We start from the raw sequence: 26,649 nt of genomic DNA, 5'->3' as shown, positions 1-26,649 counted from the left end.
ACTTTAGGAGGTATGTTTCATGGCAAAACGACATCGCCGTTGCAGTGACGAATACAATACTTGGCATTTCATTGCAAACCCAAACGACAATGTCGTTTTCATGTTTGAGGTATGTTGTTCTATCTGTTTCCATTCCCAATTTTCAACTTTGGAACCCTAATTTCCATCGTTGCTTCCGTTCTTTAAATTCAAGTCTATACTTTCAATTCCATGACGAAGGCATTGAAAATGTCGTTTCTCTATTCAATTGGTTGCTCCATCAGAATCCTACACCACCCATCATTCAATTTAACAAGATTTTAGGTTCCCTTGTGAAATCCAATCATTACTCTAATGTTGTTTTCCTTCATCGAAAAATGGAATTAAACGGAATTCAATCAGATTTAGTCACTTTTAACATTTTGATCAATTGTTATTGGCAATTAGGTCAAAATGCTTTTTCCTTTTCAGCACTTGCCAAAATTCTCAAATTAGGTTATCATCCAGATGTTTTTACCTTGAGTACAATAATGAAGGGTTTTTGTCTCAAAGGTGAAGTTCATAAAGCATTGCACTTTCACGACAAAGTGGTAGCTGATGGATTTCAATTGGACCATGTTAGTTATGGGATCTTGATTAAAGGATTTATGTAAACTAGGAGAAACGAGTGCAGCTGTACAATTGCTGAGACGAGTTGACGGGAAATTGGTTCGGTCTAATGTGGTAATGTACAACACGATTATTGATAGTTTGTGCAAAGATAAACTTGTTACTGATGCATGTGATTTATATTTTGAAATGGTTGCCAAGAGAATTTCTCCTAGTGTTGTCACTTACAATACTCTACTATGTGGCTTTTGCATGGTTGGTCAATTGAAAGAAGGAATTGATTTGTTTAATAAAATGACAATGGAAAACATCAACCCAGATTGGTATACTTTTAATATATATGTTGCTGCTTTTTGTAACGAAGGGAAGTTGAAAGAAGCAAAAAATGTGTTTCTTTTGATGATGAAAAATGACATAAAGCCGGATATTGTTACTTACAACTGTTTAATAGATGGATATTTCCTAGTTAATGAAGTGAACAAGGCTAAGAATATACTCAACATTATGGCCCAAAGGGGAGTGGCTCCTAACGTTAGGAGCTACAGTATCATGATTAATGGACTTTGTAAGATTAAAATGGTGGATGAAGCCATGAACCTCTTCAAAGAAATGCATTTTAGAACAATCATTCCTAAAGCGATAACCACCTAATTTAATTACTTACAATCCTATATTGGATGCTTTATGTAAAAATCATCATGTTGACATGGCAATTGCATTGTTAAAAAAAAATTAAAGACAAGGGTATTCAACCAGATATGTACACATATAATATTCTTATCGGTGGATTGTGTAAAGTTGGAAGACTAGATGATGCAAAAAACATTTTTGAAGATCTTTTGGTCAAAGGCTACAATCTTAATGTCTATACATATACAGTTATGATCCATGGATTTTGTAACAAGGGCTTGTTGGATGAAGCTTTGGCCATGCTGTCAAAAATGAAAAATTATAGTTGCAATCCAGATGCTGTAGTTTATGAAATAATTATTTGTTCTTTGTTTGATAAAGATGAAAATGATAAGGCAGAGCAACTTCTTCGTGAAATGATCTCGAGAGGTCTACTGTAAGACTGAAATTTGGTAAGATGCTTTTCTATTTAAACATCGATATATTGTATTTCAGTATAATTGTATCATTTCATTTTACGTAAATGCATCATCTAATGGGAAATAGACTTTTATTACTGTTGTTTCTTTTGTTAAGTGTGTTTACCAAAACCTTTTTAGATCCTGTGTGTCTTGCATTTTTTTTTTCTTTCTACATTGATATTAAATTACCTCATTGACAGTTCTATCACTCAATTGGATATGGATTAGAACTTTCAAGACCATGGTGCATTATTCAAGATTGTGAAAAGGTTTTGACCCGCATTATTTGCAGATTTGGATGTTAGTATGCTTTTCTTCTTTTTATTACATCCATTGCTTTATCATGGGTGTTATATAGACTAATTTCCATGGAGGAGTTGCCTTAACAATTGCTTTGATATCCAGCATATGTCAGCTTGTTCTATGTCTTAATTTGCTACTAAGCCAAATAGATGTGCCTAGGAAGTCCAATCTTGCAAAAGAGAATAGGTTGATAGAATTTTATTAACTATATTAGAAAAATAAAGGTTATGTTCAACTTCAAGAACTTTATTTCCTGGTTTTGGGGAGAGCTCATTCACTGTTGAAGCTGAAGCAAAGGTGTCCATTAATTAAAATACAGCTATTAATTGTCTGTCTATTATGATATGCGAATTTATATAATTTCATCAATCCTTGAACATATAGACATAATTACTCCATTTTGAATAAACATGATAATAAGGTGTATTTTTTGAACAATCTATAGTAAAAATAAACCAAAGCTGTGTCTACAGGAATCTTCATTTTTAAAGGAAATTTTGCGGATGAATGGTTTATCTTTGACATGGAATGTATAACCCTTTTGAATTGAAGTTGAACATTTAGCACCTAAAGGATCATGAAAAGTGGGGTTGAGTTGGAACCAATGCCCTTTAAACTTAATTGGTTATTTTTTCTTGTGTTTGACTACTAGTTCTGCATTTTTACTGCTGGATTCTGCAGAAAATAGGTTTGCATGCTCCTTCCAAATGAAGTGCATTGTTTTATGAAAGTCACACTTGATTTTGGTAAGTTGCTATATACATGCATGAAGTGAAATTAAGAAGATTCTACTTTTGTGTGAGTGGCGGTGCAGAAGTTTTAGCGAAGTATACTTTTTGAACCTTTCCTCTAAGGAAGGTGGAAGAGAGATCAATAAAGGTAACCTATATTCATCACAACTTAGGTACAGAAAACAAGTGAACAAATATGAATTCTGTTTCTGCTGCATAATTTGTTTTCTGCATATTGAGTGTGTATCAGACTTATATGAGCTGAAATTGATGTCTTAAAAGATCTTTTCATAGTGAATAGAAATTAGTGCTGTTAGTCACTACCTACGTGTTCAATTTGAATTAACTCAACTAGTAGGATTCATCAAATTGGCATGAAATTTACGTGTTGTCATTTACTGCATTCTCTTAGGATTTTGATATTAAAATTGCGCAATATGCTTGACAACATGTTTATAAAGGCTTCCAAATTATAGCTTTCCCAATGCTAGCTGTAAGAAGGCAAGTTAACTAGGTTACCTTTTAAGTTTTGCTGCACGAGTTTCTGGCTTATGTAGAATTAAGAGCCAATTCTTGGAGCAAAATACTTCATGATGATTAGTTGCACGTAATATATAGTTTGAAGCAAGGAAAGTGCAAAAACATAATTTAAAATTAAAATTCATATAGGACTCTTGATACAAAATTTGGAAAGAAACCACTAAGATAGTAGGTAACCTCTACCAAGTTAGAAGCATAATTAAAGAAACTAAAGGTTAGGCTTGCACCAACACTGCGCAGTAATGTTCTGGGATTTGAATACTGTAATTATGAATTTTATTGTAAGTTATTTGATGATGAAGTTTTTTATTCAACCTTTATTCTTTAAGACTTAACTTTTAACACCAACAATTTGTAGACTACTTCAAATATCTTCCCCATCATATCCTTCACGGGCAAGGTTAGAGTGTAATAGGTACCTTTTTAAAATGTATAATACTTCTTTTCAATTTTTTATCAATAAATTTTTATTTCTCTTCCTTACAAAAAAAAAAAAGAAAGAAAGAAAAATTGAGCAGGGGTTTGATAGTTTTTGGTTTGGAATCATCTTGAGACATGGCTCCTAATCACCTATGTGATCCTAATGCATAAGAAGTGTTCAAAGCTCTTAGAACATTAGATATAAGATTGGTTGTTGTCTCAAAATTGGACATTGAATTAAGACCTCTCTTGTGGGCATAAAATTGTGATAAGCTTTGGTATATAAGAAATCCATCCATATAGTTAATATTCTTAATGTCAATATTTTTGTGTTTGATATTCTTCTAATTCATTTTTGTTGGTTGTATGTAGGGACAGGGCATTATTGAAATACTCAAATCTTTTGTAATTGTTGGAAAAAATTTCAATTGACTTATTTGGTTAATAGGTACCATTCCTATCTTACCAAGCTTATTTATATGTGTCTTTCAGACTTTATTATCTACTTATCAATAGGTTGTGAACTTATTCTTATATTTATCAATACTTTTCTACACTAAATGCAGATTGAGTTGGTTCTGAATGTAATGCTTGAGGTAAGCGCAAGGTTCTGTCTTTATGATGTTAGGTAGTGTTTAATTTTAGCTTTATTCTAATATATAGTGCAAATAGTACTAATGTTACAAAAACACCTATTTAGTATGTGATCAATTTTAATAATGGTGGGCCTTAGGTATTTAACTGATGCTATATATTTCCAATTGTAGTAATAGGTTTTTCAGCAGAGCATTTCAAGGTATACGAGGGAACAACTATGATGATACATCCAACACTTTTTTTATTTATTACAAAGAAGTATGACAGTTGCTTAATTTTAATCAAAACAGTTGCAAGATTCTCTTTTGCTACGACCAATGTTAGTAATTAGTATTAGTGTTTTGTAAAGAGTGGAACTCGAAAGATTAGTCTCTGTATTTGCGTGTAGAGAATATTTGTTTCATAATAAAAAAAAGTTTTTACTCCTATAAAGACTAAATAAAAATCATTTTAAATTTTAAAACTAAACTATAATTTGGTGTTAATGATTTTTAAAATCTAATCAATCTAAATAATTCAATTCAAATTTTAAAAATATATATTTTCATTCAAATACAATAAATAAAATGAAGTATATACAGATTATCAATTATAATATACACGATTTTCATTTCAATATATATATATATATATATGGAAGGTATGATTGTTCTCCTTTTACTTTCAAATAATAAGTAAACCAACCATCATTTCAAAATAAATTTGTTTATGACCACCTTTGATTTTCATGTGTTAATACCCACATTAAACAATTTTAAAAAATGGTTTCAAATGCATTTATTTATAATTAAATTGTTTCCAGTTTGGTTTTCTTTGATGAGAAAATTCAATGCCAATAATTTAAGTTTTTTTTATTATATATTATTCAATTCCAATTTGTTTATTTTATTGTATAAAAAAAAGCTTATATATAAAAAGTTAATGAAGATTTTGAAAATTGGAAACTTCAATGATGTATTACATATGTATCAATATATGTCTATGTAATCTGGGCAACTACATTAAGCAACCATAATTGTTTTTTTTTACTCATTAAACTATAAATATATATTTTTTTATATTTTAAAAATCCTCAATAATATCACTAATTTCATAATAGTGATTGAAATTATAAATAGTGATATTTTTTGTTGTTATTTTTAAGTAAAACAAAAGTCATTTTTTGAATAATTAATTGATATCGCTATCTTCTGCTACTACTAATAAGAGAGACAATACAATACATTCAGTTCTCAAATTAAAAACTTTTAAGATTATTTTTTTTACACTAGAACCAAAAGGCACACATATTTGGCATAAAGATTGTAGTTGGTATTATATGACATACACCAAAACTTAGTTCTTTAGCACCAATGGACTTCAAATTTTAGTAGAGTTTATAAAATTTGTTTATAATATTATCAAGTGCAAAATTAAATTCTAATAGAAGACTGAGTTAAGTGTGAGAGTAATGCATTTTTTAATAACAAATTTTGTCTCTTTAATGAATCTCTACAAAAGAAATCAATGTTTTTTTTAATGTCTAAAGTTGATGACGCTCCACAAGTGATAAATGTTGAAATTTATAATTTTTGTAATTTTTTTGCGCTTATTTAAGTCACACTATGCTTTATGATTTCGTGGTGCAACAATTGTATCTGATATCTATGAGTATAAATGGTGTAGTGTGACTTAAAAAAATGACACTTCATCAAATTTTGAACTAAAATTCTATTTGAGGACTAAAATGGAGAGAAATAAAATAAGGAGATTGAAATCATAATTCAGCTAAAATAGATGTGGTCCAATTAACCATATATTTTGCCCACCTCTCCTTGCAATTAAAGATGTTCATAGTGTAAAAACTGAACTGTATTGAATCACGTTAATATTTTTGTGCAATTCTTGAAAATCACTTTCAAATCATGTTTAGTGTAGTTTTGAATTAGTTTGAAAATTAGTTTATTATTTGAATAAGTGTTTAGTTAAAATCGATGTCTTTCAGAAAAAGAAGAAATTCTTTTGACAAAAAAATATCAATTTTTTTCAAAATAAATAGATGTAAAAATAGGAGAGAAATAGGAGAAATATCAATTTTTGACAAAGAAATATCAAAATAAAAAGAAGAAATTCGTTTGACAAAGAAATATCAATTTTTTAAATTTTGGACCAAAATTCTGTTTGGAGATCAAAATAGGAGAGAAATAAAATAAGGGAACTATTTTCGTAATTCAGCTAAAATAAATGTTATCCAATTAACCATATATTTTGCACACATCTGCTTGCAATTAAAGACGTTTATAGTGTAAAAACTGAACTGTATTGAATCACGTTAATGATTTTGTGTTATTCTTGAAAATCACTTTCAAATTATGTTTAGTGTAGTTCTGAATCAGTTTGAAAATCAGTTTATCATTTGAATAAATTTTTAGTTAAAATCGATGTCTTTCATTAAAAGAAGAAATTCTTTTAACAAAAAAATATCAATTTTTTTTAAAATAAAATTTTTTGAATTTTTTTCAAAATAAATAAATATAAAAAAATTTCGAAATACATCAAAGAATTTTTAATTAACAAATTTGTTTTAAAATACATCGAGAGTAATACTTAAAGATTCTGTGTTACCCTTCACTTTTTTAATTAGTAAAATATATAGGTTCTACGAAAATTGTAAAACCAATGTATAAAATACTGAAACCAACGTTTATTTCACATAATTAAAAAAGTGATTGTTTAAAATAGAGTTCGATCTTAAGTTCTATATAAGCTCTGTTGGACAGTTATATATAACATACAAACATGAAAATTCGAAGGTTTTGTTTATCACATCCACTGCAACCACAACAAACAATGTTTTTGTTTTCAACTAGGTCAAGGTTTGTTTCTCTTTTCATTCCCAAAAAGTTTCTTCCTTTTAATTTCATTCCCTCTTTTTGCTTCTCAGCTTCAACCCTATTCCCTCAATTCAATAATCCTCATCTTGACAATTCCATTTCATTGTTCAATTCTTTGCTCCATAACAATCCTACCCCACCACCCATTGAATTTGGCAAGATTTTAGGTTCCATTGTGAAAGCTAAGCATTACTCAATTGCTATTTCCCTTTCTCAACAAATGGAAATTAGGGGAATTAACCCTGACTTTGTAACTTGCAGTCTCTTAATCAATTGTTTTTGCCAATTGGGTCATATCACTTTTGCTTTCTCTGTTTTCTCAAAGATTCTCAAAAGGGGTTATCATCCTGATACAATAACTTTAAATACACTCATCAAGGGCTTTTGTCTCAAAGGTGAGGTTCATAAAGCATTGCACTTTCATGACAAGGTGGTAGCACAAGGATTCCAGTTGAATCAAGTTAGTTACGGGACTTTGATCAACGGGTTATGTAAAGTTGGAGAAACAAGAGCAGCTCTAGAGTTGCTGAGACGAGTTGATGGGAAATTGGTTCAACCTAATGTGGTAATGTACAGCACGATTATTGATAGTCTGTGCAAAGATAAACTTGTTTATGATGCGTGTGATTTATATTCTGAAATGGTTGTCAAGAGAATTTATCCTGATGTTGTCACTTACAATGCACTAATTAGTGGCTTTTGCATCATGGGTCAATTAAAAGAAGGAATTGATTTGTTTAATAAAATGACAATGGAAAACATCAACCCAGATTTGTATACTTTTAATATATTGGTTGATGCTTTTTGTAAGGAAGGGAAGTTGAAAGAAGCTAAAAATGTGTTTCTTGTGATGATGAAAAATGACATAAAGCCGGATATTGTTACTTACAACAGTTTAATGGATGGATATTGTCTCGTTAATGAAGTGAACAAGGCAAAGAGTATACTCAACATTATGGCCCAAAGGGGAGTGGCTCCTAACGTTAGGAGCTACAATATTATGATTAATGGACTCTGTAAGATTAAAATGGTGGATGAAGCCATGAACCTCTTCAAAGAAATGCAGTACAGAAAAATTGTTCCTGATGTTGTAACTTACAATTCCCTCATTGGTGGTTTGTGCAAATCGAGGAGAATTACATATGCTTTGGAGCTTGTTGGTGAGATGCATGATAGGGGGCAACCACTTGATATATATACTTACAATCATATATTGGATGCTTTATGCAAAAGCCATGATGTTGACAAGGCAATTGCATTATTGAAAAAATATAAAGACAATGGTATTCAACCAAATATACACACGTATACTATTCTTCTCAACGGATTGTGTAAAGGTGGAAGAATAGAGGATTCACAAAAGATTTTTGAAGATCTTTTGGTCAAAGGGTACAATCTAAATGTCTGTACATATAATGTTATGATCCAAGGGTTTTGTAACAAGGGCTTGTTGGACGAAGCGTTGGATTTGTTCTCAAAAATGAAAGACAATGGCTGCATTCCAAATGCTTTAACTTACGAAATAATTATTCATTCCCTCTTTGAAAAAGATGAAAATGAAAAAGCGGAGAAACTTCTTCGGGAAATGATTGTGAGAGGTCTTTAAACCGAAACTAGGTAAGATGTTTTTCTATTTAAACATTATTATTTTGAATCAATGTTTGAACTTTATTTTATCATTTCAATCAATTTTGTTAAGTGTGTTTATAATTCACAAATTGGTAGATTGGTAGTTCCAACTTGAGAGAAATTTGTAGAATATTAAAATTATTGCTGTCTTATGAGTAACTGATAGTCTTGTTGTAACTGATAGACCGTAAGCTCTGGTTTATGATTATTCTTTTTGATTCATTGCTGCCATTCCTGATATACTGTTTTGGAATCTTTACAAATACAAAGGTAGAATACATGTGAAATCTGATGGGGATTATGGATATAAGTTTGCTTGTTTAGGCCTAAAAGCAAGGTCCATAATATTTAGGGGAAAAGAGTTAGTTAGTTAGAGAAGTAGAACATTTGAATACTGATTGTACAGTTCCTTTTTTCAACAGTGTTTTTTTATCCCTTTCTCCTTTAATTGGGTTACATGTTAAATAAACATCATTTAGATTCACAGTATTTATAATTATTTTTCTTAACATAGTGAGAAGATGTAAGTGCTATTCCTTTTAAATACATACATCTATAGAGTTGATTTGTTACTTTAGCTGATTTTTAAGACGTGGTGTATCTCCTTAGGTCAACCAAAACATGTAGCTGTTATGCTAGAACATTTTGCAATAAGATTGAGTGGTTTACTTGAGCCAAAAGAACATGCATGGTGACCGGAACACTGGTTAGTACATAGGCAAATTAGCAACACTGGTTAGTACACAGGCGAGTTAGAAACGGTAATAAGAATAGCCAATTATGTGGTGTAGATATCTAGAAAACATTTTATGCATTTGATTTCATCTCAATCATTTTCATATTTTATTCAACCTTTATTCTTTAAGACTTAACTTTTAACACCAATAATTTGTAGACTACTTCAAATATCTTCCTCATCATATCCTTCACGGGCAAGGTTAGAGTGTAATAGATACCTTTTTAAAATGTATAATACTTCTTTTCGCTTTTCAATTTTTTATCAATAAATTTTTATTTCTCTTCCTTACAAAAAAAAGAAAGAAAATTTGAGCAGGGGTTTGATAGTTTTTGGCTTGGAATCATCTTGAGGCATGGCTCCTAATCACCTATGTGATCCTAATGCATAAGAAGTGTTCAGTGCTCTTAGAACATTAGGTATATGATTGGTTGTTGTCTCAAAATCATAATTACTCCATTTTGAATAAACATGATAAAAAGGTGCATTTTTGGAACAATCTATAGTAAAAATAAACAAAAGCTTTGTATCTAAAATGACCAAAATATGTACATGTACTTTATTCTTATAGATGGATTGTGTAAAGGTTGAAGACTAAAGGATGCGCAAAAAGTTTTTGAAGATCTTATGTTAAAGGCTATAATCCATGGGTTAGACGAGTATTTATCTTAAACTTTGGTTTAAATTGTTCATAGAACCTGTACAAATTTGTATGTAAACTTTTCAAAGATTTTAGCATGAATTCATTTCCCAAAATCTTGGTACTCAAATGGTACTAGTAAGGTAGGCTTGTTTGTTATCTTCTTTGCTTCTGCTTGGTTCTAAAATTAGTATACATGACAAAAATCAATCTAATGTTTTGTAATTTTAAATCCTTTGGTCCAATTTATAAATTATGTCCGATAGGAAATATATTATGAATTGCAAGGAGATAAATTTCACATCTCAGAACAACATTCTATATACAATACGTATTCACCACAAATAAAAGTATTTTATATTAAACAGACAATGATAAACCTGAAGAATCAACCATTTTCTGACCATCAACAATGACGATATATACCTTCTTGTATATTGGATTTACTTCCGCCACTCTATATGAAATATCATAATAATCTAGAAATGTTATATAAAAAAGCTCAATGCAAACTTCAATGGTTTGATCTAGTGGTAAAAAGATAGATATTGGATTCGACATGTTGCGGGTTCAATCCCCGCTAGTCCTATTTAAAGGAGGCAAATGTAGCCCTAAGGTTAGACTAGGGCACCATACCCATACCCTACATGTGTATTGCATTGCAGTTACAGTTCTATCTAGGAAATATTGTTGGGTTGGGATTTTACAAATTGTATTGCATTTGCTCTAGCCAATATCTTATACTCTCATTTTTCTCATGTCAGTAAACTTGCTCTTATCTTTTATTGCAAAATAATCACTACATATCCACTTGATGATTTTATACATGTATCCTTGTGGTTCTGTCATAAAGTGAAGTATTGTTCACATATCAAGTAACTTAAAAAAAAATTCTTTGGAATACTTATACTTCTGCATAATAATTCTAATCTTACAAAGCTTAAATGTTTTAGAATACTAAACTTAAGGCTGAATGGCTATTCTAAGACCAACAGGCACAAGCTTGACACCTAAATTGATGTTAACGAGTAGAATATGTGGTAAAGAGAAGTATTGAGAGTTGAAAAGGACATGAAATTGTTGTGAGGAACACAGCTTAGAATTTAGATCTTGAATGCTTGTAGAAGGCATGCTTCTATTTTCTGCATAATTGCTGGTTTTGGTTACATGTGGTGTAAAATCGAAGAGTTAGTGCTTAAAATTGAAGCAATCTATTTAGATGACATGATAGATGGTTTTGTATTTTGAGTCTTCATGTCTAAGCACAGACTCCGACACGGACACCTAACATGACCAGCACTTCGACACTATTAATGTAAAAAATATAGGACACTGATACATATATGTTATTTTTTCACCTGCATTGATGCATCTACTTCTGGTAAAAATAAACATGTTGTAATTAAATTTCATGTTTTGAACCTCCATCATTAATCATCATTGCTTTAACACATCTTTAATCCCAGTAGTTGTGTTTGAGATGTATCTAAGGGGTCTAAGGTGTGTCGAAGTGAAGAAAAACAAGTTTTATTTTTAGGACACTTATTTAAGGTATCGTACGGGTGTCGGACTGACGCATGTCAGACACAACGACACGTCTAACCTCAAAGGTGTCCGTACTTCATAGTTCATGTCCACTTCTATTTTGTATTTTAATAGAAATGTCAATTTTTCTTTTCTTTTCTTTTGAGGGGATTTGTGTGATTTGTGTCACTTTGTGATATGGTTAGAATTGTGAAGTGAATGATGTTTTTCTTCCTTACTTTGTTGGTTATTTTGATGCTTCATTTGAAACTTAGTTAAATTTGTTCTTCTTTGAAGGTTGCTAGTGAATTGGAAGTTGCAGACAACAGCCAAATGAAATGCTAATATGTTATATGTTGCATCTGAAGTAGAGTGAGAGTGAAGCATGCAAGCCGAAAAATCTTCACCCCATTTTCTCCAACTGTACTTTCATTTGTTATAATTGAATTGTGTATATTGTGTTCCACAAAGACTTCAATTACCTTGTATCTTTTGAGATCTGTTGCAAATTTTACTACATTAGTATAACTGCTGAGAGGTCTAAGTCCATGATTAAAAGAGTACTTGGAACATTTAAGTCTACTTCCCAATACCAATTCATCTCATTTACTTTATCACTGAGATACAAATTCACTAGATGAATTACAAAAATACCATTTTGATTAATTATTAAAATTCAACTAGTCTATACTAAACAAATCATAGGATAAACAACTACTAAGTCAAACAGTCTATGAACCACAAAATAATACATTAAAGCATGTGTACCACATGATCGAAAAGGGATAATTGCACTTCATAGAATACTATAACATTTATGAATAAAATATTGTTAACAACATAGGCATAAACTACAAAATCACATTGTTTAAATAAAGCCAAGAACAAAGTGATAAATTCTAAAATAATATACCTAACACATAATTTTGGATCCTCTTTCGTCTACGAAGATGGAGGGTTATGGAAAAAAATCGCTTCCCCAACTACTTGTCGTTGGAAACGAGAGATCAGAAATAAAGAAGAAAGAAGAAACAAGAGAACTTGAATTTGAATGTTTCAGAAAATAAGAAAAGATGCGAGGAAGAAATATTTATGGAGTTCAAGACTTTCTAACTTAGGTATTTGTTGATTCAATTTTGATTTTTGTAATTTTGTAACTTGTGTTTTATAATAAAATGTTTATTTTTAAATGTTGTAATTCTTTTAATTGAACAAAATGAAATAATGTCATTAACCTTAATGAATGGCTCCATATCTTTAGGTTATTTGACACATCATTAAAAATTAAAAACATGACACATTGTGAATGAGACATGGGGCTAGTTCCATGAATGAGATAAAACGGGAGACCACAAATATAATTCAACCTAAACATGAATAAATTGAACCCAAACAAAACCAAAACATAAATAACAATACCAAACAACTTTAAAAGGAATCATAATTGTATCAATAAAACAATGCACTATACTATAGTAAAATATATACTTAGAGGTGAAAATAGCTCCAGTCGATCAATAGGAGCCTATGTCAGGGTTAAGCTCGATTAGTATTTTTTAAAATTGAGAACACAAAGATTATTTTTAAAGTCTATATATAGCTCCAGTCGATCAATAAAATCGTACACTTCTCAACTAATTTCTTCTCCTCACACAAACAATTGTCTCTGTCATCTGCACCCTCAATCACCCTCCAATCACAACAACTCTAACATGATCTCTACACTTTCCTCTTGTTGCAAGGACAAATGAAATGAGTTACTAAATTTCTCACACAAAACTCCACCAACCAATCATTCCAAAACAAAATATTACTTTCATTTCCAATAATTTTAAATAATTTGTTATCAAAATATTTCTCTTCAATACCAACTCTTCCCGCAAAAATATCCTTCCACCACACACACCCCCTCAACCTGCCCCCTACATCCCCAACTTCCACTCCATATTTATGGATACACATCTTAACCTAGAGGCCCTCTAACTCCGTTTTTAACCTCCAATATCATTTATCTAATAGAACTTTATTAAAAACTTTCAAATTTCAAACTCCTAATCCACCATTCTCTAAAGACAAATACACGTTCTCCCAATTGATCCAATAAACCTTATTCAATTTGTATTAATTTATATTTTATGGATACAAATAGAGATTTACTCAAATAATCTCTCTGTAAAATATAAGCAATATTTGATTAAGTTATATATATTAAATAAGTTCTTTTGACAAAATATATTAAAAATTATTTAATTGATAGGTTAAATAAATTTATGTTCCTTAACTATATCATATTTTATTTTCTGTCACTTTAATTTTTTTTTTCTTTCTGGTCCCTCAAATGTTTTGTATAAACATTTTTTGGTATCTGCTTTTAAGAGAATTTATTGAAGTAGCAATGTCGATTTACAAGGAAGAGGGTTTGAATTGTAAATATATCTTTTTAAAAAATTCCTGAAATAAACTCAAGTTTTAACTGAAGAATGATCTTGGTTAAGTAAACAGAAAATGGAGAACGTTTTTGGTTTTTATTATAAAACGGAGAACGTTCTTGGTTAGCTTACAAAACAGAAAATCAGTTTGTGTTTTATCTTAGTTAATCAATCAAGCTTAATAAATAAAGAGATAAGATAGAGAATACCACACAAAGATATATCCTGGTTCACCCAACTCGGGCTACGTCCAGTCCTCACACTGTGAGTTTTTCCACTAAGTGTTTAAAACAAAGAAACTTCTTGATTTTACAGCACCTAGTTCATATCAACCTTGATCTGTTTCAATCTCTATTACTTTCCACCCAGAAAGTAAATGCAACACCTATCTAACTTTGATAGGATTTAATACAATCTAAACAAACTATAATAACTCTTATAGTTTGAGTTTTTACAAAAAGATTGTTTTTTTTTTTTTTTATAGAATATGAGATTTCTCAAATCTTGTTTGAGATTCGATTCTTTACGAAGAAATCAATAGTAATCACGCAATTTGATGTTGGAATTTAGAACTGCTTATTCTTTGTGAAAATTGAGAACTTCAAGTATGTGAATGTGAATGATTATGGGAATTGACAACACTTGAATATCTTGTTTAATTTCTGGATATTGGCCTTCCTTTTATAGGTGTTTAGAAGCAGTTAATAAGGGTCAAAAAGAGCTGTTGGTAGTGCTCTATTACTTTTGACCAAACCAATATATGAGAATAAAAATAATCCAGCCTTTGAATAAGTTAAAACTGATTTGACTGAGTCTGTTACAACATTGCTTAATCAGTTTTGTCTTCTAGTTTAAGGGCCTTTGAAGCTTATCACTTAATCTTTGATGCTAAATCTTCGATCTGGAGCCTTGAATCTAGCCAAAATAGTTTGGAGAAAGATTATAAGCCATTGCAGAAGTAAACAGAGCACTGCTCTAATTCTGCAGAAAACGGAGATTGATTATCAATCTTGATCTATCAATTTGATCTTTCTGGAGATTTGATGATCAATCTGGAGTTCCTCTTTTGATCCTTTTGGATGTCTTTGTAATGTCTTAACATATATCAAGGTTGATCGAACTTTCTTGACAGTTTGATTTAAGTGGTTTCAAACTGTTTCAACTGGTCTGTTTCAAGTCATTTTATTTTAATGATTCGAGAACCTTCTCGTACTAGGATGAATCTTATTTGTTCCTTGCCATGTACTGATGATATTGGTATAAAATTTAGAGGCAAATTCTTTGTTAAAACTGGTGGAGATTGATTGGTCAAGATGCTGTAACAATCAATCTTTAATCTGAAGATCGTTCTCCGTTTTGTCCAGAATGATCTTGTTTCAATTTTGAGCTGTTTTTCTTTGCTTTGCTTGATTCTGTTATTTAATTAAATTCACTCAAAAGCACAAATTAAATTAACATAACATTTTAGAATCATAATTAACTATCTTAATTAACCTTTGTTTATTTTAATCAAAACTTTAAATATAGAGTTTGTCTCAACACTTATAAATATCGTTAGAATTTTTGAGTGATTTTTTGGATGCATAATTATAACATTATAAGAATATTTCCTACAATTTTTTTATGACAAAAGATGAATTAAATATGAATTTTAAACGTTAAAAGTTTAACTAAATCATATTTATTTAATCACTTGTTAAATTTTTTAAATTTTTGTGTGGTAGATTATTATAATGTTCTAAACTTTCATATAAATATTGTTCAAAAATTAATACGATGCATGTGAATTGATTTAAAAGTAGAGACCAAAATTGTTTACGAATAATATTTAAAGGGCCATTGTTTGAAGAAAATTTTAGGGGGGATTATACATCAAATATGGTTATTTATAGGGATAAAAAATATTTAATCCTAACTGATATGCGCTGATGGTCTGTTAATCATGATCGTTAGTCTTAACTTTTTTTGAATTCACTTTTAATCCTTATTTTGAATCAAGTCCTTTAAAAAAGTCCTTATAAAATCAAAATAAAATTAAAAATAAATAAATTGGTTTTATGGTCTAAACTTTAAATGTCATAATTTAATAAATACTAAAAACATATTTAATATTTTTAATGAATTGATAATTTAAATGTTTGTATATAATATTTTTTTGTCTTAATCTTTTAGTTTCTAAGAGATGATGATTTTGGTATTTTAAAATTTGATCAAGAGATAAAAAACACAATCAACAAAAGATTATTCGATGAATATTTAAACTCATATTTTCTAAAACAATTTATTATTAATTTAGCCATTTAAGTCGAATCACTTAATTATATATAAAATATTTCTTACATTTATAATTTATAAAAATTAAATTCTTTTTAAATTTAATTGGTATATATAATTTTAGTAGAAATATCTTTGATACAAAGCTTGTTTTTTCTCAATTTAATAAAGTGAACAAGATTTTCTTTTTACGCAACAAAACTAAATCTATACATGGCAAATTTGACTTATGTTATTTAATGAGACCACTTAGACTAATATAATATTTCTATAAGTAGAAATATGTTACTATCATTTAATATCTTTTAGATTTTATTTTTTTACAGTAATTTGTTAAATTTTGGCGATTAATTATTGTAGTATTAATTCATGTAATTATTTTTTGGGAATTGCAATCTATTATATTGAAACTTTAAATTATAATTCTCCACTCTCCATGAAAGGAAAATGCATACACCTCTTCATATACACATTGAAAAAGATAAAAGTTCAGTAACTCATTATATTTATTTTTACTGTGCATTTTAAATTATTTTTTGGTAAATGTAAATGGATTGAAATTTGCCATATATATGTTGTGGTCATCTATCTAAGGAGGAAGATGAAATGTCTTGTTCTTTTTGGATACAAATGAAAACTTTTAATTTTTTTTTTCTAATAGATTATTCATATATTTATATTAACAATGTGGCTAGATCTCTTTGCATTTATATTAACGATTCTAAGTAGAAGGAAATTTGAACTATATGTTACTAATGTTAGCAAATTTGTTAGTATATCTTTTATCTTTATTTGTTGCATTATTGTTGTCATTTTGCATATATTACATCATCCATATATCACATCTATGTACCACTTTCTATATTACTCTCTCTCAAAAAATGTCATTTGATTTTTGAATGTATATTAAATTATTTCATTTTTTTCCAAAGTATACTCCTTTTCAAAGTTTCCAAAACACTATTTTTCAACCCTAAACCCTGAATTTGATAATGTTAATCATTTGGATGCTGTCAATCGTTTGCTCCATAAGAATCCTACCCCACCACCCATTGAATTTGGCAAGATTTTAGGTTCCATTGTGAAGATTAACCATTACTCATTGCTGCCATTCCTGATATACTGTTTTGGAATCTTTACAAATACAAAGGTAGAATACATGTGAAATCTGATGGGGATTATGGATATAAGTTTGCATGTTTAGGCCTAAAAGCAAGGTCCATAATATTTAGGGGAAAAGGGTTAGTTAGTTAGAGAAGTAGAACATTGTGAATACTGATTGTAAAATGGGTTACATGTTAAATGAAATCATTTTGATTCACAGTATTTATAATTATAAAATATGTAAGTGCTATTCTTTTTAAATACATCTATAGGGTTGATTTGTTACGTTAGATCAACCAAAACATGTAGCTGTTATGCTAGAACGTTTTGCAATAGGATTGAATGGTTTACTTGAGTCAAAATAACATGCATGGTGGAATACCACATTAAGAGCTATGTAGTTTAACACATGTCAGTATCGACACAATACCAACACATGTGGTTACACTCAATCAACTTCCATTTTGTTCAATTATTACCAATGTCTATGTGTCAGTGTCGACTCTGGTGTCTATTAAAGAATATGGTGACTTGAACACTGGTTAGTACTCGATTTTTTCCCCATTAAAATGGAGTTGATGAAAATCATATTGTCAATTTCCAAAATGATTTTTCATGTGGACAAGTGATCCTCATATCTAGATGATGTCAATTTTCCCTTGCAGATGTGTCCAAGAAGCTTAGGAATACACCTTCAACTCATGGATCAAGATGGAGATGGAAGTCTATGTTAAATTCTGTCGCCAAGCATTTTTCGCAGGTACCGTACCTTTATTATTCCCCCCCCTTTTTTCCATTGGTTGCTTTGTTTCCCCAAAAAAATACATGAACTTTTAGGTGAAAGCATTTGAATGGTTTTTTTTGTTACATCTTTAACAACAAGCTATTCGAAGTTGCGTAATGCAAATCTTGTCTTTGAGCACTTTCATGTGAATAGATACACAAGGAGACATGTATATTATGTTGTGTTGTTTTGAAACTAATGGTTTTATTTATTATTAAAAGGTTCCTATCTCGTTAGCAATAAGGGTAGCATCGCTCAGAGGGACACTGCGTTTTCTAATAAAGCCACCACCGTTTGATTAACTGTGATACAGTTTCACATTTATGCCTGATATAGACTTCAACTGAGATTATTAGGTTATGAAAGGATGTTTGGGAAGTATTGCTTTTTCTTGTTCTTCTTTTTGTGTCCTTGTTTAGATAAACAACTTATCATTTAAGTGTTTATGTATAAATTATTTCAATAACAAAAGATAAAATCAAATCAAATTGTTTTCATATAAGCTATAAGTTGTTTTTATAATTTCTCCCGAACAATCCTACAAATGCTTATGTTAGGAGATAAACTCAAATAAGTCGATTCAAACAGATCTTAAGTAATCCATATATACACACACCATCGGTATACTATAAATTATGAATAATTATGATCAAAGTGGAATTTCCTTGGGAAATGACATTAGGAACAAATAGTGCATGAAATGTGATTTCAGGACTTCAAGTTTAATTGATCCCCATAATCAAACTTCTGGTGGAGTGTAAGCTAGTAGTCTAGAACAGAAACAACAAAAATCAAAGAATAGCTAATCGAATCATCAACCAGCTAGGAAATCAGAATCTCTGTCACTTCCATCAGGTTCTGCTATTTCAGAAGCATTAAGGAATAGAAAAAGTTTGGAAGAATTGACAAAACCATTATTAGAAAAATGACCAACCACAAGAAACTAGTGATTTAAAAGAACTTAGTATGCCATTTTTAGAAAGTGACAATGAAGGTAGTGCAGAGAAGGTGGAGGATGTTTCTGTTTGCAGTTCACCTTCGAATAGTGCAGTGATAGATAGGTCCATCAGTTCAATTCAACTGGACGAGTCAAAGCCAAAGAAAGTCCGGAGAAGGGAAAGGATGCTTGATTTGCGAAAGAAAATGAGCAAGAAATTTGAAGAAAAGAAGCGTCACATTGAAGAAAAGAGTAGGCACATTGTCGAGAAGATGAGAGCGCCTTCAGAGAAATAAATCATTTATAAATAAGAGTGCTGAGTATCAGATATTGTTTCATTCATGAGTTGTAAGTTTTCTAGGGGGATTAGAAGATCAAATGAAATTCCATATATAGTTACAAAAAAGTAATTTCATTGCATTACACTTGAATTCCAAAATGCTTTGACTTGGTTCTCTTGTAAATTTGCAATAACCATATAATAGAAGATTCTTTTAATTGTTTGGATACCAAATAACCTTGTGACAGATAAATGCTATACAAATCCATATACAGTTGCTCTTATTTAAGGTGTATTTTCAATTTTTTTTTTAATATTTGTACGCTTGAGTTTCCATTAATGTCTTTGTTTCCTTTCATTGAACTATCATGTGGATTGTAGAAATAGTTTAACCTATGGAGTATTCCACTAATACTTTTTTGTATTTTCTATTTTAGGTCTCAATTATCACTTGTAAGCAGAACATTGTTCCATGTCTTGTTCCTACAAGTTATGAACATGGTAATGATATTGTAAAAAGAAAACTAATTGCATTTTTCTACTTATTCTAATAAGCTTGAAGTTAGATACTTTTGCTTATATTTAAAGCTAGGAGGAGAGTATAGTGTAATTTGAATTTTATTGAATACTTTTACCGAACTTTATTTTGTGAAAATGATATATAAAATTACATTGAGTACTACTATTTCTTACGAAGAATTTATATGAGAAAGAGAATATTGCACATATATGAAAGGGTGGGTGGTTATTACTTGTAACTTGAAAATGTGACACAATACCACGTAAAATTCTTGTATTTTTTTTCTCAAACTTCTCTCGTAACAATAATAATTTTCCATCTACATTAGCACCAAAATGAAAGTAGTCATCAAAGAATGTCTATCAGAAAGGATAATAAAGTTATAATATTTTCAACTTACATGTCTTTCACTTCGTAAACAACTTGAATCACATGAAAGTAATAAGTATCACTTCACCTTAAGTCCTTACTTTGACAAGAATCAGACTCAAAATTCAACTACACTTATCAACATTCATGGAAATGATTCCACGTTCTTCCAATGTTGGAGCCTGGAAGTACTATTGACATTACCAAATGCAAGTTCAACAACTTGTTGCGTAACCTTAGCTTTTAGGAGTTCTCCTAATCTGTTTTCTTTTTCAGTTAATCTTTCACTGTTGTTGCAATAATTTGATTGATTTGCCACAACAAACATTAAATCAACCACTAACTTGAACCTGACTCCAACCACAGTCTTTAACCATGCTTTTACCATCGATCAAGTTTCGCATTGTATTCGCCTTGATAAACTTTCCAACTGAGGTGTACAAATTAGCCATTAATACGTAACTTCTAGAACTTCCTGGACTAAGTTCTAATAACTTGATAGCCGCAAGCTCTCCCAATTCAATGTTGCCATGGATCCTACAAGCACTAAGCAACGAACCCCAAGCTCGTGCTTGTAATTCCAACGACATCGCCTGAATTGCATCTAAAGGTAGTTCAAGTTGTCCGACTCGCCCTAGAAGATCTACCAAACAAGTATAATGTCCTATCTTATGAGTTATTCCGAAATCAGTTTGCATACTTTTGAAGTACTTTAATCCATCTTCTATCAATCCTGAATGGCTACATGCAAGCAAAAGTCTAGTATAAACAATGGCATCCGGTTTTAACCCTTCTAAAGTTGTAATTTTTTCGAAGAGGCTGATAGCTTCATCCCCCATTCCATGGATGGCATAACTATTTATTATGGAAGTCCAATCAGTTAAATCTTTATCTTTGACACTGTCAAATACTTCTGTTGCTTTCTTGATGCTACCACATTTAGAGTACATGTGTATGAGAGACGTTTGAACCTGTTGGTCCGATTCAAATTCGTTTTCGAAAACGTACTCTTCAATATCTTGTCTAGTGTTGAGTGATCCCAAATCAGCACAAGTTGATAAAACAATAGCAAGGATTGCTCCATTAGGTCTAGTTTATGTCCTTACCGTCCTTCTAAATAGATTCAATGTTTCTGATGGATGACCTGAACGAGCATATCCTACAATCATCGATGTCCATGATAAAACACTTTTTCCAACGATCACATCAAATATCCTTCTAGCAAATATAAGGTTACCACAATTTGCATACATAGTCATTAACAAATTTTGAATGGAATCCGCTTCACCACACCCACATTTGAGTACAAGAGAGTGAACCGATGAAGCTAAGAAAAAGTCTCCTAATTGCACGCAACTGAAAATAAGATTTAGTAACACAACAAAGTCAATATCAATACTTTGACGTTGCATTTGATTAAATAATTTAAACGCTTCAATGAAACACCAAACCTTCACATAACCCCCATGATAGTTATCCAATAAACTATTGACTTTTCGTCCATAAAATCAAAAACCTTCCTTGCTTCATCCATTTTTCCAAACTGAACATACATACACATCAATGAGTTAGCTATAGATACCTCAAAACACACAACTTCAAGTTTGATAACACAACAATGTATCGACACACTCTGCCAAAGAAACAAAAAAGAATTCAAATCCGAAGAATAACCTGATAAAATTGAAACAAACGTCGACGCATTTGGTTCAGAACCAACAACCAACATCTCTTTCAACAAACTCATTGCCTTGTCCATCAAACACACACGTGAATAAACCGAAATCACAGTGTTCCACGACACAACACTGGGTAGGGGCCACGACATCCTCTGTAGTTTTTGATTATATATATATAATAACTATGTATTATCAATTATTTGTTATATATATTATCAAATAACAGTGACAAATTGTTAAAATATCTTCAAACCATTTTGTTTGTTTTGAGAAAATGCCTCGATATATCGATATACCTCTCTTTTCTCGTTTCTTTTCTCAATTTGTTCTCCTTCTCTTAAAATTTATACTAATAAAATATAATAAATTAATACAAGTGTATATAGATAAATTACCTAATATCGAAGAATAAACTAATTAATATCGAACAAATTATAACACTATATTTAGCAACTCAACTACTAACTATTAACAATATTTTACTTGTTATATGATATAGTGTTGTACTATTTTTTTAATTGTAAATTGTTTTAATTAATATGTATATTTTTTTAGGAGTGACACGATGTTTAAACATAAGAAAATTGATAAATTTTTCAAGAAGAAAGTTTTCGACAAAGATAAAAATCGTAAAATTAATATATTTTGTTTGATTGAATTGTGTGAATTTCTAAAAACTTGTGCGACTTGTGAAAATTGTATGACTTGTGAAAACTGTGTGACTTGTGAAAATTATAAAATTTGTGAGAGAATTGAAATTTTAACTTTTGCAACTTGTCTACTATGTATAAATTGTGTGAAACTTTAAAAAAAAAAAAAAAAACACTTCTTTGCGGCATTTCATTAAACACCTTTCTTGCAGATTCAATAATGGAAAACTTTGAGTACATATCAGCAAGTGAAGTTTGAATAAAAGTATCAGCTTGGAATCCAAGTCTAAGGACATGTCCATGAAGCATTATAACGTGAGGAATTGAAAGGAGAATGGTACATGACTTGAAAAGTAAAGGGTATATGAAAGTGTTGCCATGAACACAAGAGTGTTGCATTACAGAATATATCTTCAAGGTTTACTCTAAGCACTGTTGTTTTGATTCAAGCAATGACTCTCAAAACCAAATTGTTAAATAGTTCTGTTTTCCAACATGGACCCTTTCCTAAATATATATTAAAAAAATATATTAAGTACGAGAGACGCTTACAACAACAAAATAAATTATACAATTTTTCGATGATATCACTAAAATAAATCAGAAACACAAATTAAAAGCAAAACAATTAACTATAAGTTATATCAATGCATACTAAAGATTGAGAGCAACACTAATTATACCTATAACAAAATCATCTTACATGCAATTTGATCAACCTCAATGCTAAAAGTTTAACTTGCTTAATAATAAGATTTGTATTAAAAATAGTTGAACAAAAAAGGCCTCATTTTTTTATTTTCAAATTATCCATTCACCACAAACAAACTAAATGAATGATTTTTTTACGCATTATACTACCGCTTGAAAAAGATCATCAAATTGGGTAGCGTGATTGAATGCATCCATAGAAAACACTTAAAATAGTTCAAATCAATTCAAAATACCATACTACACATATTCAAAAGGAGGACACACGAAGAACAAACCATAAGGTTTTTTAACTTTCTTGCAACCTGCTACACATTGTTGATCTTCAAAAGAAATGATTCATCGTCGGAATAAATTATCATTTGTAGACAATCCATATTAAAATAACATCCACACAAATAAAAATACTTTTGAACGGACAAGAATGTCACATTAATTCTTGAAATGGAGGTGCGGTAATACCTGCAACAAACTTCACCCAAAGCACGAAATATGTCTCCTTAACTGAAAACAATCCTTGTATATTTGACGGTAACATGTGTGCAGCAAACTTACTCTATTTGATTAGCAATTTTAGTATGTTATTTTTGAGTTTGTTATTTTAATATAGAGTTACTTTATAATACTCACTTCAGTGGAAGATTGTTTATTATTTGTTTGGTTTTCACGCTTTGGTGATTGCTATTGTTGATTGATGTTCCACTATTACTGGAAGACTTTGATGTAACAATTAATTATTATAGTGAAAGTTTTTAGTAGACTTGGTCTGTGATTTTTTATTCTCTCAAATTTCATATTTAATTTTCTCTCAGTTGTTGCTATGTGAAATCGTATTTTCTGTTTGGTCATTTATATGCACAAATGAAAAAAAATATTTCGCAATATTGATATAATTATCTGTTTTTTTTTTCAAACACATATTTATTGATCAACATCTTAATACAGAGGCCCTCTAACTCTGTTTTTAATCTCCAACGCTATTTATTTAATAGAACTTTATTAAAAACTTTCAAATCTCACGCTCCTAATTCACCATTCTCGAAAGACAAATACACCTTCTCTCAATTGTCCCAACAAATCTTACTCATTTTGTATTGATTTATATTTTATGGATACAATTAGACATTTACTCAAATAATCTCTCTACAAATTACTCACACAAGACCCCACCAACCAACCGCAGATCCTTCCAAAACAAAATATTACTTTCATTTTCAATAATTTTAAATAATTTGTTATCAAATCATTCCTCTTCAAAACCAATTCTTCCTGCAAAAATATCCTTGCACCACACACACCTCCTCAACCTGCCCCCTACATCCCCCAACTTTCACTCCATATTTATTGATACACATCTTAACCTAGAGGACCTCTAACTCCGTTTTTAACATCTAACGTCATTCATCTAATAGAACTTTATTAAAAACTTTTAAATTTCAAACTCCTAATCCACCATTCTCTAAAGACAAATACATTTTCTCCCAATTGACCCAATAAACCTTATTCATTTGGTATTGATTTATATTTTACGGATACAATTAGAGATTTACTCAAATAATCTCTCTATAAATTATAAGCATTATTTGATTAAATTATATATTAAATAAGTTCTTTTGACAAAATATATTAAAAATTATTTAATTGATAGGTTAAATAAACTTTTGTTCCTTAACTATATTATATTTTATTTTTAGTCACTTTAGATCTATTTTTCTGGTCCCTCAAATATTTTGTATCAACATTTTTTGGTATATGCTTTTAAGTGAACTTATAAATATCGTTAGAATTTTTGAGTGATTTTTTGGATGCATATTTATAACATTATAAGAATATTTCCAACAAAAATTTAATTTTTTTTACAAAAGAGGAATTAAATATGAATTTTAAACGTTAAAAATTTTAAAAAAAAATCATATTTAATTCATCACTTGTTAAAATTGTTAAATTTTTGTGTGGTAGATTATTATAATGTTCTAAACATTCATATAAAATATTGTTCAAAAATTAACACGATACATATGAATTGATTTAAAAGTAGATACCAAAATTGTTACGAAAAATATTTAAAGGGCCATTGTTTGAAGAAAATTTTAGGGAGATTAGAAATAAAATATGGTTATTTATAGAGATAAAAAAATATTTAATCTTAACTGATACGCATTGACGGTCTGTTAATTACAATCGTTTAATCTAAAAACAAAATAAAAATTGAGTTTTTAGTCCCTCTAAAAAAATTATCAACATTTTAGTCTTATTTTTTTTTAATTAACTTTTAGTCTCTATTTTGAAACAAGTCCCTTAAAAAAGTCCTTATAAAATCAAAATAAGATTAAAAGTAAATAAATTGATTTTATGATCTAAACTTTAAATGTTATAATTTAATAAAGATTAAAAACATATTTATTATTTTTAATGAATTGACAATTTGAATGTCTGTATATAATATTTTTTCTCTCTTAATCTTCTAGTTTCTAAGAGATAATGATTTTGATATTTCAAAATTTGATCAAGAGATCAAAAAACACAATCAATCAAAGATTTCTTCGGTTAAGATTTAAACTCATATTCTCTATAATAATTTATCATTAATTTAATTATTTAAGTCGAATCACTTAATTTTATATAAAATATTTCTTATGTTTATAATTTATAAAAATTAAATTCTTTTTAAATTTAATTGGTATATAATATTTGTAGAAATATCTTTGATACCAAGCTTGTTTTTTCTCAATTTAATAAAGTGAACAATATTTTTTTTACGCAACAAAAGACTTTGAAGCTTTATAATTTGAAGGGAAAATCTGCTTCCAAACACCAATGTCAATTTCAAGGTTTAGGTATGTTGCTGCTGTTTTTGTTTTTATTCCAAAGTTTACTCCTTTTCAATCCAAAACACTATTTTTCAACCCTAAACCCTCAATTTGATAATGTTAATCATCTGGATGCTGTTTCATTGTTCAATTCTTTGCTCCATAAGAATCCTACCCCACCACCCATTGAATTTGGCAAGATTTTAGGTTCCATTGTGAAAGCTAAGCATTACTCAATCGCTATTTCCCTTTCTCAACAAATGGAACTAAGGGGAATCAACCCTGACTTTGTAACTTGCAATCTCTTAATCAATTGTTTATGCCAATTGGGTCATATCACTTTTGCTTTCTCTGTTTTCTCAAAGATTCTCAAAAGGGGTTATCATCCTGATACAATAACTTTTACCACACTCATCAAGGGTTTTTGTCT

The 26,649-nt window shown here is 29.7% G+C and overlaps 2 protein-coding genes across 2 annotated transcripts; one reads left to right on the top strand and one right to left on the bottom strand.

Moving 5' to 3' along the window:
- The first annotated feature begins 19 nt into the window (after positions 1-19).
- On the top strand, positions 20-12,254 carry LOC113783912 (uncharacterized). The gene is given in 6 exon segments (XM_027337364.2): positions 20-109; positions 622-1,233; positions 1,235-1,311; positions 1,313-1,654; positions 7,042-8,760; positions 11,970-12,254. Coding segments are annotated over 5 exon segments (2,829 nt in total). The 3' UTR covers positions 8,750-8,760; positions 11,970-12,254.
- An 8,447-nt stretch (positions 12,255-20,701) lies between these two features.
- LOC113788063 (pentatricopeptide repeat-containing protein At4g33990-like) lies at positions 20,702-22,197 on the bottom strand. Its single transcript, XM_027337502.1, has 4 exons — positions 22,064-22,197; positions 21,952-22,002; positions 21,476-21,725; positions 20,702-21,340 (listed from the first exon to the last, which is right to left on the bottom strand). Exons 1-4 carry the CDS (start codon positions 22,195-22,197, stop codon positions 20,702-20,704), a joined length of 1,074 nt encoding a protein of 357 aa, XP_027193303.1.
- Positions 22,198-26,649: the final 4,452 nt, after the last annotated feature.

This window comes from Cicer arietinum, chromosome 8 (assembly GCF_000331145.2).
Source record: "Cicer arietinum cultivar CDC Frontier isolate Library 1 chromosome 8, Cicar.CDCFrontier_v2.0, whole genome shotgun sequence".
Taxonomy (NCBI): Eukaryota; Viridiplantae; Streptophyta; class Magnoliopsida; order Fabales; family Fabaceae; genus Cicer; species Cicer arietinum.
The sequence above is the reverse complement of the archived record's forward strand: the minus strand, read 5'-3'. Positions and strand labels throughout refer to the sequence as shown.